The sequence below is a fragment of the Ascaphus truei genome, chromosome 6 (assembly GCF_040206685.1).
Source record: "Ascaphus truei isolate aAscTru1 chromosome 6, aAscTru1.hap1, whole genome shotgun sequence".
NCBI lineage: Eukaryota > Metazoa > Chordata > Amphibia > Anura > Ascaphidae > Ascaphus > Ascaphus truei.
The window spans coordinates 89,909,792-89,925,498 of NC_134488.1; the positions used below are offsets into that span (position 1 = coordinate 89,909,792).

Here is a 15,707-nt window from a genome sequence, read left to right on the forward strand (position 1 = left end):
CTGCAGTCTGGGACCAGACTGCAAGAGAGGGAGCGAAGGTCATTGCTGCGGTCACTCCAGAGGGAGGCATCCCATCCAGCGGAGGATATCGTTGGATCGGCAGATCCCCTACCTCTCTTCGTTAGCGAGCCCAGTTGTGGACACACCCGGCAGGTACCGTTCACCAAACGTGCACCAACATCTGTACAGTAAGGAGCTGATCACGCGTAGAGAGGCTGATTTACACTATTACATACAGTTAGGTCCAGAAATAATTGGACACTGATACAAAGTTTTGTTATTTTGGCTGTGTACCAAAATAAATTCAGGTTACAGTTAAAGAATGAATATGCGCTTAAAGTGGAGTCTATCAGCTTTAATTTGAGGGTATTCACAGATTAAGGGTTTAGGAATTACATCTCTTTAATATGTAGCCCCCTCTTTTTCAAGGGACCAAAAGTAATTAGACAATTGACTCAAAAGCTGTTTCATGGACAGGTGTGGACTATTCCTTTGTTATTTCATCATCAATTAAGCAGGTAAAAGGTCTGGAATTGATTCCAGGTGTGGCATTCGCATTTGGAAGCTGTTGCTATGAATCCACAACATGCGGTCAAAGGAGCTCTCAATGCAAGTGAAACAGGGCATTCTTTGGCTGCAAAAAAAAGAAAATCCATCAAAGAGATAGCAGGAACATTAGGAGTGGCCAAATCAACAGTTTGGTACATTCTGAGAAAAAAAGAGCTCTGCAACACAAAAAGGCCTGGACGTCCACGGAAGACAACAGTGGTGGATGATCGTAGGAACCTTTCCATGGTAAAGAAAAACCCCTTAACAACATCCAGCCAAGTGAAGAACACTCTCCAGGAGGTAGGCATATCATTATCCAAGTCTAACATAAAGAGAAGACTTCATGAGAGCAAATACAGGGGGTTCACCACAAGGTGCAAACCATTCATAAGCCTCAAGAATAGAAAGGCAAGATTAGACTTTGCCAAACAATATCTGAAAAGGCCAGCCCAGTTCTGGAACAGCATTCGTTGGATAGATGAAACTAAGATCAACCTGTACCAGAATGATGGGAAGAAAAAAGTATGGAAAAGGCTTGGAATGGCTCATGATCCAAAGCATACCACATCATCTGTAAACACGGTGGAGGCAGTGTGATGGCATGGGCATGCATGGCTTACAATGGCACTGGGTCAGCCGGATGAATTCTGAAGTGTATAGGGATATATTGTCTGCTCAGATTCAGCCAAATTAAACAAAGTTGATTGGACGGCGCTTCATTTTACAGATGGACAATGACCCAAAACATACTGTGATAGCAACCCAGGAGTTTTTTAAGGCAAAGAAGTGGAATATTCTGCAATGGCCGAGTCAATCACCTGATCTCAACCCGATTGAGCATGCATTTCACTTGCTGAAGACAAAACTTAAGGCAGAAAGACCCACGAACAAACAACAACTGAAGACAGCTGCAGTAAAGGCCTGGCAAAGCATCACAAAGGAGAAAACCCAGCGTTTGGTGATGTCCATGCGTTCCAGACTTCAAGCAGTCATTGCCTGCAAAGGATTCTCGACCAAGTATTAAAAATGAACATTTTATTTATGATTGTGTTAATTTGTCCAATTACATTTGAGCCCTTGAAATAAGGGGACTGTGTATGAAAATAGTTGCAATTCCTAAACGTTTCATACAATATTTTTGTTCAACCCCTTGAATTAAAGCTGAAAGTCTGCACTTCTATTGCATCTCGGTTGTTTCATTTCAAATCCATTGTGGTGGCGTACAGAGCCAAAATTATGAAAATTGTGTCAGTGTCCAATTATTTCCGGACCTAACTGTATGTAATGTAGATTTGGATATCTTTTTTTTTCTATAAATTATGTGATGTTTGGAAAAGGTTGTTAGTCTGCTCACTGCGGTTACTGTAACTAAACGGTTGTGTTAATTTCCTTATTAGTCCCCTTACCATTATTACTAGCATCTTTCCTCCCTTTCTTGTCCTTTTTAAAGAGGGGCATCTTTTGGGGACACTTATTGGGTGTAATGACCAAGGGACACCTCTGGTACTGTGGATACGGTGTGGGGGTACACAGTGGTGGGACATCGGCCTGCGCGGCGAGGTATAGCTGTAACCATTAGTATTGCTATTGCATTTATGTGGTTTATGGTTACTGCTCTCAGTAAAGGTTATTATTGTTATTATAATCTGTGGACTGTTATTAATAGTTCCTGCTCGGAGTTATCCCATCCAATTGGGATCCCGTGCAGGTGGAGACGCTACCACTCAGTATATTTATTACCCCAGGCTCCCAGTAGCGGAGTCTCAGATCCCTGAGAGCTGACAGGTACCGCCAGCACTAGTAGACCCTTCACACTAGAGGGAAAGAGGGCTACATGTGGATATATTTGTTTTTATTTGCCTTTTTGCCTTCATTTTAGTTGGATTACCCACACACAGGTACTCTGGTTGAATACATGGGCACTCATGGAAGTTGTTAGGGGATTAGCATTGAGAGATTTTGTTTTCATTTTTATGAACTCTTTTAGTGATCTCTAACATGTGCAGAGATATCACTGCCATTGTTGCTATGAACGCTCTTCCTTGGTTGTCATGGCATCCAGTGCAACCAGGAAGTATTCTTCCAAACTGAACTTTCTTCAGGCATGTGCATTACATCAAGATCAATATAAACACGGCACAAAGGAAGCCGGCGGCAAGGATCTTACTGACAGGACGCGATCATGGGACACTGAGCAAATTGGTACTCTTTTGATATCCTTATTACTATTTTATTTCCTGAGATGTAGATCATTTAAATATGTGCAGGCATGCAAATTCTTATGGGTACTCGTGTTTAGTGATTGTATATGCCATGGTTGATGTATGTTTTTGCTGCACATGTCCAGTCTCTCATTTAACTACGTGCCTTTCATCTACACCTGCTTACACTTAAATGTGGGTGGGTCTAATTGCTTTGTTTGGCTCCACTGTGTCACTATAAATGCCAGTGCCTTTAGCACTGCTCTCTAGAGCTTGATAAAGGACCAATAGTGGTCCGAAACTTTCCGCAAACTGCTGTGTTCGGTTACTTCACATGGTGTGAATAAATACCTTTTTTGACATCATCTTGGTGAGTGCTGCAGATTTTTCTCATATCTATATCAACACAAAATGGTCATGCCAACACTGAAAATCAAATAGCGGCAAAAGGACCAGGCATAAGATGTAAATGTAAAAAATTATAATAAAATGCCTGGCGATGCTTAAGGAAGTAGAAAAATAAAGACACGTAGCCCTCTCTTGCCTCCGGGCTGCGGGAGGGGGACGGCTGGCGGGACACCTCTGGTGTGGGCTGCGGGAGCAAGCGGCTGGCTGCCGGCGGCGTGCGGACACTTGTGGGAGAGAGAGGGAGATGTGCGCTAGTGCAGGGAGCATTGCGGCTCATGGAGCTTAGCCGTCTCTTACAGTCTAATGACAAGGTCGAATCTCTGAAATCAAACAGCAATTTGGTAGGCTCTCCTCGCACAGCAGCGGTGTGTAGACTCCAGGGAGAAGTGCCAGTTGGCTCCATCACGGCCCCAATAGCGTGTTGTGGCTCATATGTGCCTCACTTCCCCTGATGGAATCTTGATCAACCCCCTCTCTTGACTCGACTTCCCCATGCTCTTCTAGCAACACAATAGCACTCATCTTTGAGTACCAGATGGATCGGTAGCGAGGATAGGGGTAATTCGCCTATTCCTCACAATGTTTGTAGTACATTGTCCCAAGTGGGGACGTTGGGGTTTTCACCAGGGGGAGGATGTAGCCATGTCCCCCTCTTCCGGGCTGCAGGAGGGGGTGGCTTGCAGGACACTTCCGGTGGGAGCTGCGGGAGCAAGAGGCTGGCTGCCGGCAGTGTGCGCGCACTCATTGGAGAGAGAGGGGTAGGTGCATGTTAATGCAGGGAACATAGCGGTCCATGGAGGGAGGCAATCGGGTCGCCGGGACTCCGTGGCGGCACCTACTACAGGGAGCTGCCATCGTGGGTATGTTCACGCATGCGCGATAGAGCCTCGGACAGTTGCGACGGCCATTAGAGATAGTCGCGCATGTGCAGAGGGAAAGAGAGAGCGGCAATCTCACCACAACTACGAGAGTGCAAATTAAAGATCCGGTGAGAAAACTGTACTATGGTGACCTATATAAGGAGGCACAAAGAGCTCTGTACTCCTACAGGAACTACACCCAAATATCACTATGGCAGAAGGTCATCCAGCAGGGCAAAGGAGCCTTTGACTTCTTCAGCCAGAAGACTCTAGATCCAGGAGAGAGGTCCCATTCAATCAATTAGGCGCAAGATGGGGGATACAAGACACAGATCTCATGGCAACGTCAGAAAAATGGAAGTTACAAAAATTCTGTTCAGGAATGTTTCATCCAGGAGCTACCAAGGTAGACGCCATATCCTGTTCCATGGAAATTCCAGGTCGCATATGTGTTTCCGCCAATTCCTCTGATTTCAAGAGTTCTCAAAAAGATCAGACGGGACAAAGCGGAGGTAGGGGCAATACTCCCAAATTGGCCACGCAGAGCCTGGTTTCCACAGGTTATTCAACTTTTGGTAGATGATCTGAGGCAACTGCCGGTGTTTCAAGGCCTCCTATCCCAGGGTCCAGTGCAACATCCCAGTCCAGGGGAATTGACTTTGATGGCATTGAGGTTGAGCGGGAGCTGCATAGATAAAGAGGGTTGTCACCCAATGTGGTACAGACCTTAATGTCATCAAAGAAAAAGATGACTATTACAGTATATTATAGAATCTGGTAGCTATTCCATCTGTGGTGTGACCACCAAGGTGTAAGCTTCTTGGAACAAACTACTGCTGCAATCCTGGATTTTTTGCAAGGTGGTCTAGAACAAGGGTGTGACAGTGAAGGGTTATCCAGGCCAGTAAATAAAGGTATTAGGCCTGGCTGGGTGTCCCTGAGTCATAGTGGGTAAATGTAAAGTGTCAACTCTGCAGCCCCCTTATAGCTGCAACCCTGTAATTGTGTTAGAACGGTCTGTGTGTGTCCCGCTAGGTATAAGGGGACCACATGTATGTCATGTAACAGAGTTCCCCTCAGTCATGTGGGGTTAATGTGAAGTGTCAGTTCTGCAGCCCACTGCTGCCTGTAAATGTTAGAATTGTCTGTGGGTGTCCCGCTAAACATAAGGGGACCACATCAATACCCGGAGTTACATTGTATATGTCTTCCCCAGTTATGTATCAGTTATAAGCATTGTCAGTTTTTCACTGCCAACAGCAGAAAGGAAAAAAGTTATAAAAGTCAGCAGCCTTTTGCGTAGCGTATAAGCAGTGAGGTAACTTTGGCTGGGAATGTCCTAGAGTGCTGCGTTTTTGAGGTGAGTGCAGCTGGGGTAAAACCATTAAAAAGGTTATCACGCAATTTTTACAACGCTTTATAAAAATTGATGAATTAACGTTACCCTAGTTTAACTGTTTTAACATTATAGACATAAGGAGATTTTTCCTTCAGGTGTCCAGAACAGGAAGTAACACTTAAAGTGCAAGTACTATGCTTTCAAATCATGGCAGGAAATCCAGTGAGTAAGCAATGCATAATTTAGACTCAGACTTCTAAGGCCCCCTGCTGATTCAGTCCCCCTATGTCTGGAAACAGGCCATAGCTCGAAGAATTAGCCAAGTAAGGTGTCAAGTGGGGAGGGGGAGAGGTAAACAGTTTGTCCCTGACAGATATCCAGGTGTCAGGGGGCAGGGAAACAATCTGTCACCAGGGAAGTGGGCTTGGCTAGATATGCTAAGAGGCTTAGGGCGAAGTTCGCACGTGCCCGTGGCATACCTTGAAGCCTCTGCCAGGCTTCCTGAAGTATGGGCGAACCTTGCCAATAGGTGGGATGTTTTGTTCCCACGCCGCGATTGCTTGCACAGTGTAAAGATGGGACTTGTGAGGTTTTAAAAGTCAGTGCAGCCAGTCAGGAGGTCGATTCAACATGCTGTAAAAATATTCACCTGAGATTCCATCTAAGATCTTTCCTGTAACCAGATTTAACATCGTAACGAAGTGTATTTTTATATTATTTTGTAAATCATGCTGTGCATGTTCATTGTGTGAATAAATTACAATTTATTTTATCTTACGTTTTGCTCAATCAATACTACCTTCATTTTGTCCAAAACCGGCAAACCACAAAGAACAGATTCTATACACTTTGGATGTAGTGAGGTGCTTAAACACCTTTCCAGAACAGAAAGATTTAGGAAGTCGGAGAGACTGTTCATTCTTCCAAAGGGAACAAGGAAAGGGCAAGCGGCCTCAAAATTTACCACAAATCAATAGTTTGTTTGTAACGGCGATCAAGAAGGCCTATACTATTCAAAAGATTCCAGCTCCAGAGGTAGGTGTTTTATTCTAGGACACCACCTTTTTTTACATGGGTACTGCTTTGGCAAGTCCCCTTGGTGACCACTGCGATGGACGCAACCAGGAAAATAGAAAATTGATACCAATCTATCAACATAATTTTATTTTCCTGGAGAGTCCATCCATGGCAGTGCTCACCAATTCCCTCCCAAAGTTTTGATCTAAGATGATACTAATGTTTCTAGTTACGGTATATATTTCAGCTTGTGTGTGAGTGTGTGTGTGTTAATTTATTGAGATATATATTTATATCTCAATACATTATCAGTTGGCTTTTTCTTTCTGCTATTTTCTTAAGCGCTTCAAGATGATTCATTCTGTACCTTCAAGTTTTCTTATTTTGTTTCCTTTTGTTCCAGAGGTAAGTAATCCAAATAGGTTTTCCAGTTCTTGAAGAATTTCTTTGAGCCCTTTTCTGTATCTGAATGTGTTTCTTTTATCAAAATACATCAACGTCCATAGTTCTATTTGTATGTCTGATATTTTCGGTACAATTTATTTATTATACAAATCTCTTAAAGCTGCAGTTCAGTCAATATCCTGCATGTTTGTTTTTTTTTAATAAAGTTCTGTAGTAAGAAAAAATACTTTTAGCATTTTCTGTTTTTAAAAAAACAACTTTGAAAGACCAATTTTCTTGTATTCTATTTTAACAGCCATTTGCTAAGGCACTGCCCCTTCATGTCCTGTCACAAGCTCTGGCACGCCCCTTTGTCAGCCCTGCCCTCCCTCTAGCACTCGTCAGTGCAGGATTGCTGATGAATATTCATGAGCTTCCACTGCCAGTCAAGCAGATTATAAACAAATCCCAGCTTTTAATGTCACCAAATTTCGACCTATCAATACATGGAAAACGAATTGAGCTGTAGCTATACTGTTCTTTAGCTAATTAGAGATTGCACACATAAAACTATTGAAGTAAAAAAATAAATTAAAAAAAAAAAAAAAAAGACTGAACTGCAGCTTTAAGATACACTTTTTGCCAATGGTGGTTATTATAATTATCAATTTTGGATTGTTGTATTTTTAACATTTCTAACCAACATTAGCCCCCTGGAGTACCAGATTGATAGAAAATACTTACTATGCCTCGCCATTTTTATTACAATGATTTATTATATTAAGAAAATATGTTTTGCATTTTGGAAGCGACCTTTTTTGTCAAGTCACATTAAATCATGGCATTGAAGGGTCTTTTCCACCTGGGGGTGGGGAGGAGTGTTTATTATGTTTTACCCTAGGTGGGAAGCAGGTGGTCTCTGGAGCTGAAACACTGAAATTCCTGATATGTATAACTCTGGAGGGGCTGCCGGTAGCATCCCCAGCTGGTCATGCAATATGGCTGTTTACAGGTTCTGCATCACACAGTCCAATTTAAAGCAACAACATCCCTTGTGGCCTTTTACTGACCCGTGAAACATTTAAACCTGGATTAGTTACCGGCATCACTTTTAGAGGTATGCATCTCAGGGAGCGGGGGAGTCCCCAGAGCTGAAATTAATTCGATTCAGCTCTGGCGACTCCCTGCTTCCCACCTAGGTGGTAAATAAAATACATTTTTAAACTGGTAATGCTTCTTTAAGGGGATATTGCCATGATGACAGTGTCAGTCTATTTAGGTTATATGTATAATTGACGCGAGGGCAATTTTACTTAAGATACTCTTAAAATAACTGCCAAATAGTCCCCGACTGAATGGCTGGTAAATGAATTGTTGACCTGATATATACCCATATATCGATGTGTCAGCACATAATCCATAAAGTATTTAGCCTTTATTCATCTAATCCATTAACTATTCAAACCATTGCAAAATTGGCCTGCAATACATTTGAAGAAGTGTATGTCCATGTCCAATTGTTGAAGATATAACTTGACCTGCACATTTTTGTAGCACAAGCATTATTGTGAAGTCCTTTAATGAAGAGAAGTTATCAGCTGCACCAACAGTGAATTGTTATTCATAAATATGTGTGTGAAGTTAATGCTCTGGAAAAAGGTGACAAGTGCATACTAAAACCGAAGGGAATGAGGATCAGGCTAAATAAGCACTTTATTAAAGTGCTTTTGTTAAGCTCACAAATTCTGTACAGCTCTTGTCCTTGCTGAACTTGAACAGGAAGAGTGCAGAACAGATTGCATAGTATTGTTATTGAATGCCCTGGACATGTTGGGAGAAAAGCTGTTCACATGCAGAAAAACCAGCTTAGCTGTTTAATTAGCCAGCACATCACAAAGCCTTACTGAGAAGCCTGCCAATTTCCTCTCTAAAGAATTGGAACCTGCATGAAATGTTTGCAGATCCAACTAAACGCACTAACTTTGATGTACTTGTTAACAGTTACATAGATTTTTTTTCAGAAGCCTGCTAATTTGGGAAAATACAGTGGACCATGGCATCTTCGAGAAATACAAAATTAAGTGTAATGTTTTGGTTATCGGAATGTTCTCAGCAACGCGTGTGGTGAGAAATACTTGCAAACAAACTAGGGCTTCTTGCATAGTGATTTGGTGTATTGGCGAGAATATCTCATGGGGTGCACAGAAATTTTGTATCACTACACAAAAGGAAGAGCTACCATTCAAATTTCTCACTGGTATTTTTTTTTTCTCTCTGTGATTCTGCCTTTAACCATTTCAGTTCAAAGTTCCTTGTGATGTCTAACCGTTCCCTCAAACTCTGCTTGAGTTGCATCTACAATGGTGTTATGTGCATTTCATAGCTGTATTGTGGTCACTTTTGCAGGATGATTTACTGGTGACTAATCGAATTTCAAATTACATGGCATAGTTAATGTTTTTTCATTTTTTTATTCGATATTTCAAAATTGTTTTTATTACTTTATACGTAAATGTCTATAATATTTCTTGCATGTGTTTACTTCAGAGGTTGAAAAGTGGGATGACAATATCCATGAAAAGACTGGTGAACAAAGCACGACACAAAAGAGATACTACTTTGAAAACCTGAAGATATCTGTGCCACAGATAAAGCTGAGTGTGTTCACCTCCAATAAACTGCCTTCTGAACTGAAGGTATGCAAAGAAAATTAAAATCTCCCTCTGCTTTTATTGGGTTTCTTTAAAGCAGAAGTCCGTGCTGATCACCTTTTTTGCATTTTATTTGCCGTAAGAGATCTCCTCTTGCCCTTTTTCAATTTTATTTTTTCTTGCATCTGATTGTCCATTCTGGAGATATTCTGTACACGTTTTAAATTAAGTGCCTGGAAGGTTCCAATGGAGCTCTCACCAGAGACTAGTGAAGACTAAAAGTTACTACAGAAAATCATAATTTTGAACTCGCTTTTCCCCCCCCTCATGCTCAGGGGGCAAGATACTAACATTATAACAGTTTAACTGGTTACTTGGGGTGGTGTCTGCTTTAACTCTACATTCTGCATCTCCCTTTAATCTCCCCTATATTACTTCTCTTTTTTTATTTTATTTTTTAAACACTTTCTCATTGTTTTTGCAAATTGTCCCTCAATGAAATATACTTTATAGTTATTGATGGGTAGCTTAAATTCCATAGAAACAGCAAAGTGATCAAGATTACTGACAACTAGCAAATTCAACAGAATATATCCTATGCACTCCACCTTGTGAATTAATTTGTGAATATTACTTGTGTTGTGTATACTTTTGGTCAGGACAAAAATATAGCAATCTATTTTGCACCATTAATACAATCTCTTTAGACTTCTATTTTTTGTGTACCAAATCCTGCGTGGTGGAATCCTTCCTCCTCATTTGTGGGTGCGGACGTTTTGTTTGGTGCCATCTGATGCTTAAAGTGGAAGGTGGCGAAATGTTGTTATACAAATGTGTTGAGATAAATTCAATCCCAGATACCACACGGAATGAATTAGAAAGTAAACAAACTGCTTTGAATGTTTATGGCCAAAGATGTGCCCAGCCACAAACTGCAGGTTTTTATTGTGTTTTTGTAAAAAAAAAATCCAGAAAATGGTAATAAAAATGCTAGGAAATCTAACATAGTGGGATAAAATATTGTCCTTTTACAGAACATGTGATTTTAAGTAAATTGATAGAATTTTACTTGAAGCGATGTTCCGTGTTTCCATATTGTACATTAAGAAGCTGATTTATTAACTTTTGCTCCAATAGAGGGGGCTCTTGCCTCACTTATGGTTTTCTTAGTGTTTGGTAAATTCACTAAACTTTATTGCAAAATGCTTGCATGCAGAGATGACATAGGAAAAAATATGCATGCACTGGAAACGAATAAAAGGCCAAACACTGATTTCGTATTAAAGATGCCAACACATAGCAACGTTTTGCTTCATCATAAATACTGGAAGTCCATTTTTGATATGTGATCCTGTGGTCTATATAGGGTATTGTGATATCCTTTCAATTATTTTTTTGTTTGTGTGTATATTGTATGTAGCTGCTATCTTAGTTTGATTTTGCTTTTAATTGCTATCACACATTGTTATTTGCACTGTTATGGGGTTATATTATGATAGTGCCGAAAACCACGGAAACTACCATTGACCATTGCAGTTTGTTTAATAACCCCCTTTTCACGTTTAAAAATAAGGCCTTTTAAAGCATCAATTTTCTGAAAAGTCATTCAATTTTATAGTTGTGGGGTCCATTTTAACCAATACTTCAGTATAGTTGGTTAAATCCATAGTGCCGATTAAAAAGAATCTGTAATTTAAATGTACAATTCCTCTACAAAGGCTTTTCTTAAAAATAAAACCAGCAAAGACATATGTTAAAAATAGTCCTCCAGAAAAAAGTACAATTGTTTAGTACAGTAAAACCATTGCTTCCTAGAACAGCCATTTAATCAACAACATAGCTTAAAATTTTTAATTCCGCAATCTTTTCATAAACACTGTAAATCCCTAAAATATACAACCACCAATACTTGTGGTAATAAAAAAAACGTGTTCACCTTTGACATTAATACCACTTAATAATTAAAAAATTAGACTAACGTTGTGTTGTGATTGGAAAGCATCCATTCCTTTGGTTATCCAAGCTCAGTGTGTGATTTACACTTATGTGTTTTCTTTGGTTGAACTTCTGCAGAAGAAATGTAGAAGGAAAAAAAAACATACTTTTTTTTAAAAATAATTCTTGAAGACATGTGAATTAATTACCGTGAGGTATAAATATTAATAACATTTAAGAGTTTCAAACAAAAAAATATTTTTAATGAATAAATGTGAATTCTATGAAGAGGTGTGTAAAGCCTTTTACTGATGAGCAAGACTGAATTCTAATCACTCAGACGCCATTTAGGTTCAAGCAGGCACATTTCTTCTCTCGTACGTGTAATTGAATAGTTATGCATGCAGTTGATGCTAAACTAATACAAACAATGGTTTTCCTTGCTTGCATTAGGTTTTGAAAAGTACACTGGGATTTCCTTTAATCAGATTTGAGGATGCTGTGATTGATCTGGATCCATTTACAAGAGTTCATCCATATGAGACACGGGACTTCATCATCAATGATATCCTTAAACATTTCCAGGAGGTTTGTGTTATACATACAGTGTGTGTGTGTGTGTGTGTGTGTGTGTGTGTGTGTGTGTGTGTGTGTGTGTGTGTGTGTGTGTGTGTGTGTGTGTGTGTGTATATAAACACAGAAACAATTAGTAGCGCTAGTGAGTGAATGGTAGTGTTAAATTGTGCAAATTAATTCTATATATGTGTTGTGTGAAAAAAGGATTAAATAAGTGTAGCAAGTGAATAATGTGAGCATCAATTGATTATAGCATAGGGTCAGTCTGTACGGAATAGGCGAAGCTTCTGTGTGGTCAAGCCTGACCAAATGTAAACAGAAAACAGGAGAAAAAGAAGCGCCAGTTCCGTATGGTAGAATAATAAATATGTGTACATTTTATTAAATGACCAGAGTAGTCAAAAGGACTAGTAGTAAACTGGTGTGATTATAAAGCAATAATATGTCTGGTACAAGCAGATAGCAGCAATTAGCAAGTGACATATGGAAGGGGATGTGGAGCAAGGAAGCAAGATATCATGGGGAAAAAAGGCCAACAGTGGTGAATGTCAATGACAGTCCATATGGCTGATGATAGCCCAGTAAGGAACAGTAAACACCCACTAGAGAATGTCCCTTCTCAATGGTGATGTGGGTGCGCTGGTGACAGATCTGTTACATCTGTTGAAGCATGGAATATACCTCCTCAGCGTGCGATCCGGTTAAACTGGTGTTGTTCTGATGCTGAAAAATCAATTCCCTCCTTTGGCACAAATTCACTCCCCACGTGTCAGACCTCAGTTTGAGATGAGGCTTCCTGCATCTGAGTCCTTGCAGCGGCACCGGATGTATATATGAAGACGGGTGCCTCTATCCCCAGATGTAAAGGAACAAGTGAACCTGGTTGCTTCCTGGTTGCTTCGCACAAAATGTGCCCGCGTCATTGCGTTGTTGCGCTGCTACGTGATGACGTCCAACGCGTTTCGTCACTATGTGACTTTCTCAAGGATGAGATTGTGGTAGCTGAACTGGGTTATAGCCACCGTAATTGCCACTAATGGCAAGAACAGCTGTAAACAGCTGTAAACAATCTAAGTCGTGACATGTAAATGAATAAAGACATGGGGGCCTATGCAGAGAGCAGCGAATTTGAAAAATGGCGAATTTATTAAAAAGTAGCTTTTTTGGAGAGTTTTATTCTCCATATGCAGAAAAGTGCGAATTCTGCTATGTTTAACATGGATGCGTCTGGCGAGTTTAAATTGGCGAGATGCGCGCTTCAGAAACTTGTAAAAACAAATGCGCGCCTTTTTTTTTCCCTTTGCAATGGCCGCGAGCGGCCGCTTCTTGCCAATTTTTTCTGGCGAGGGAAAAAGGAGACAATAGCGCCATTTTATTGGCGCGAACAGCCGCTAGATGCCGTTCGCGGCTCTCTGCATTAGGATATTTGTAAAACTGGCGAGATTGAGGTTTTCGCCAGCCGCGAGGCGAGTTTTACAAATAGAAAATAAAAATTGGCGCGTTTTTCGGAAATCTCCATTTTCTGCTGTTTTCTGCGCGATTATCTCCAAGAAATGGCGAATTTCGAAAATTCGCTGCTCTCTGCATAGGCCCCATGGAGTGAAACTTGGATGAATATGATAAATATAAATATAACAACATAAAAACACATCAATACCCTGCACAATGCTGACAAACCATATAAATAAAATCCTAATTAAAAAAGGTCCTTTTCAGTGAGAAATTAAAAAGGACTGAATAAAAAAGACAGGTTTGAGGGAAGGAGTGAGCATAAAAATTACTCACTCTAATATAGAAGGCAGGGGATATGATGAGGTCAGACTGGAATCAAATAGTTAATACTAAAAGTGTTACAAAATGACAGCTATTATATATACTATATAGTGATAAATGTGTGTCACAAACACTCTGCTACACGGGACACAGGACTTCATCATCAATGATATCCTTAAACATTTCCAGGAGGTTTGTGTTATACATACAGTGTGTGTGTGTGTGTGTGTGTGTGTGTGTGTGTGTGTGTGTGTGTGTGTGTGTGTGTGTGTGTGTGTGTGTGTGTGTGTGTGTGTGTGTGTCTATATATATATATATATCTAGGTCATAATGTGAGTTTTGTTTTCTTAGAAACATACATTATTGTGTTAATAGCCATTACAAGTTCCATCTTTGAAAGAAAACCCCCCTAAACATCTAATTAACAAATGCTCCCATATACCAATGTGATGACAATCTGCAGATAGCATGCCAGACTATCAATATACTAAGCTGGCTCTAAAAATGGCAACAAAATTATCTATATTTTATATGCTATTTTATATAATAAAGAACAATAAACAAATGTTTAAGGCACTCCAAAAGGTTACTCGTTTCTAGTTTAGCAGTGATATATATATTGATTTAAATCTAGGTAATCAAAGCCTATCAGAAGCAAAAAGGTTAAAAGTTAAACAAGTATAAGTATTTTAAAATAATTTTAACTTCTATAATTTCTCACGTGATTAAATATATAGGAAGTTTTTTTTTCAATCGTTTATTCTATTTAGTAAAAATTCTTCTATTATTCACTTTGTCTTGCTTTCTCTTGAAGGAGTTGCTCAGTCAAGCAGCAAGAGTTTTGGGCTCAGTAGATTTCCTTGGCAATCCAATGGGTCTATTGAATGATGTGTCGGAAGGAGTAACCGGGCTTATCAAATATGGAAATTTTGGTGGTTTACTAAGAAACGTCACGCACGGGGTATCCAATTCTGCGGCAAAGGTACTCAATTTTGTTTGGTTTCTCATCTATATCAGAAAATAAACAAAGTTAACATGGCACATTTATGTTACAATTATACATTACTAGCTGAGAGACCTGGTGTTGCCCGGGATTAAAATTTCCCGCTCCCTCCTCTCTCCACTCCTCCTGTCTCTTTCTCCGCTTCCCCAGTCTTTCTCTGCTCCCCCTCTCTCTCCGCTCCCCCCTCCCCCCTGCGCAGCTCCGGTCTCCGCCCCCCCTGCGCAGCTCCGGTCTCCCGCCGCCCCCCCTTGCGCAGCTCCGGTCTCCCGCACCCCCCCCCCCCTGTGCAGCACACAGTGTCACATAGAGAGTGAGACACACACAGTGTCACACACACACAGTGTCTCTCACACACACACACACACACACACACACACACACTGTCACACACACACTGTCACACACACAGTATCACACACATACACAGTGTCACACACACACAGTGACACACACATAGTGTCACACGCACAGTGACACACACACACACACACACACACACAGTGCAGTCAGTTGGAGTCTCTTGCCTGTGCTGTCTGTGGCTCCCTCCAGTCTGTGAGGGGGGGCTTTCCCCATGGGGTTAAATGCAGCCAGCTCTGGTGAGTGCACATTCCTCACGTTTTGGCCTTCCTGCCTCTGTGGCTGCTGGGAGTGTTGGGGGGCGGGAGGAGCCTGTGTTACTGGCTGGTGTGGCTGTGAATGTGCTCCTCAGAACGTGACACTGACGCTTCCTGCTCACTACCTGCCTCTCGCTGGAGCTGTCGTGGGGAGAGGAGAGGGGGCTGGCAGAGCTACAGCTGAGAGGCTTGTGCCGTTTGGCGAATGGTCGTTTGTGGCGGGGGGCAGGGAGGGGGGAGCGCCCTCGACGGGGTTTGGGAGCCAGAGTAGAGCTGAGGGGGAAGGTAGCGGGGAGGTGAGCTGCGGGTGAGAGGGGTTGATGGGGTGAGGAGGAAAGAGGAGAGTGGCCGCGGGGTGAGGAGGAGAAGAGGATAGTGGCCGGGTGGTTGGGTGAGG

General features: G+C 41.2%; 1 protein-coding gene across 4 annotated transcripts in view; it reads left to right on the plus strand.

Annotated features, from left to right (window-relative positions):
• VPS13D (vacuolar protein sorting 13 homolog D) overlaps positions 1-15,707 on the plus strand; it is a 241,678-nt gene that overhangs the window by 118,268 nt on the left and 107,703 nt on the right. For all 4 annotated transcript variants that reach the window (XM_075605047.1, XM_075605049.1, XM_075605050.1 and 1 more), the window contains 3 exons: positions 9,306-9,454; positions 11,798-11,932; positions 14,508-14,675. In XM_075605047.1, the coding sequence (XP_075461162.1) occupies positions 9,306-9,454; positions 11,798-11,932; positions 14,508-14,675 (452 nt within the window). The remainder of the gene's footprint in view (positions 1-9,305; positions 9,455-11,797; positions 11,933-14,507; positions 14,676-15,707) is intronic.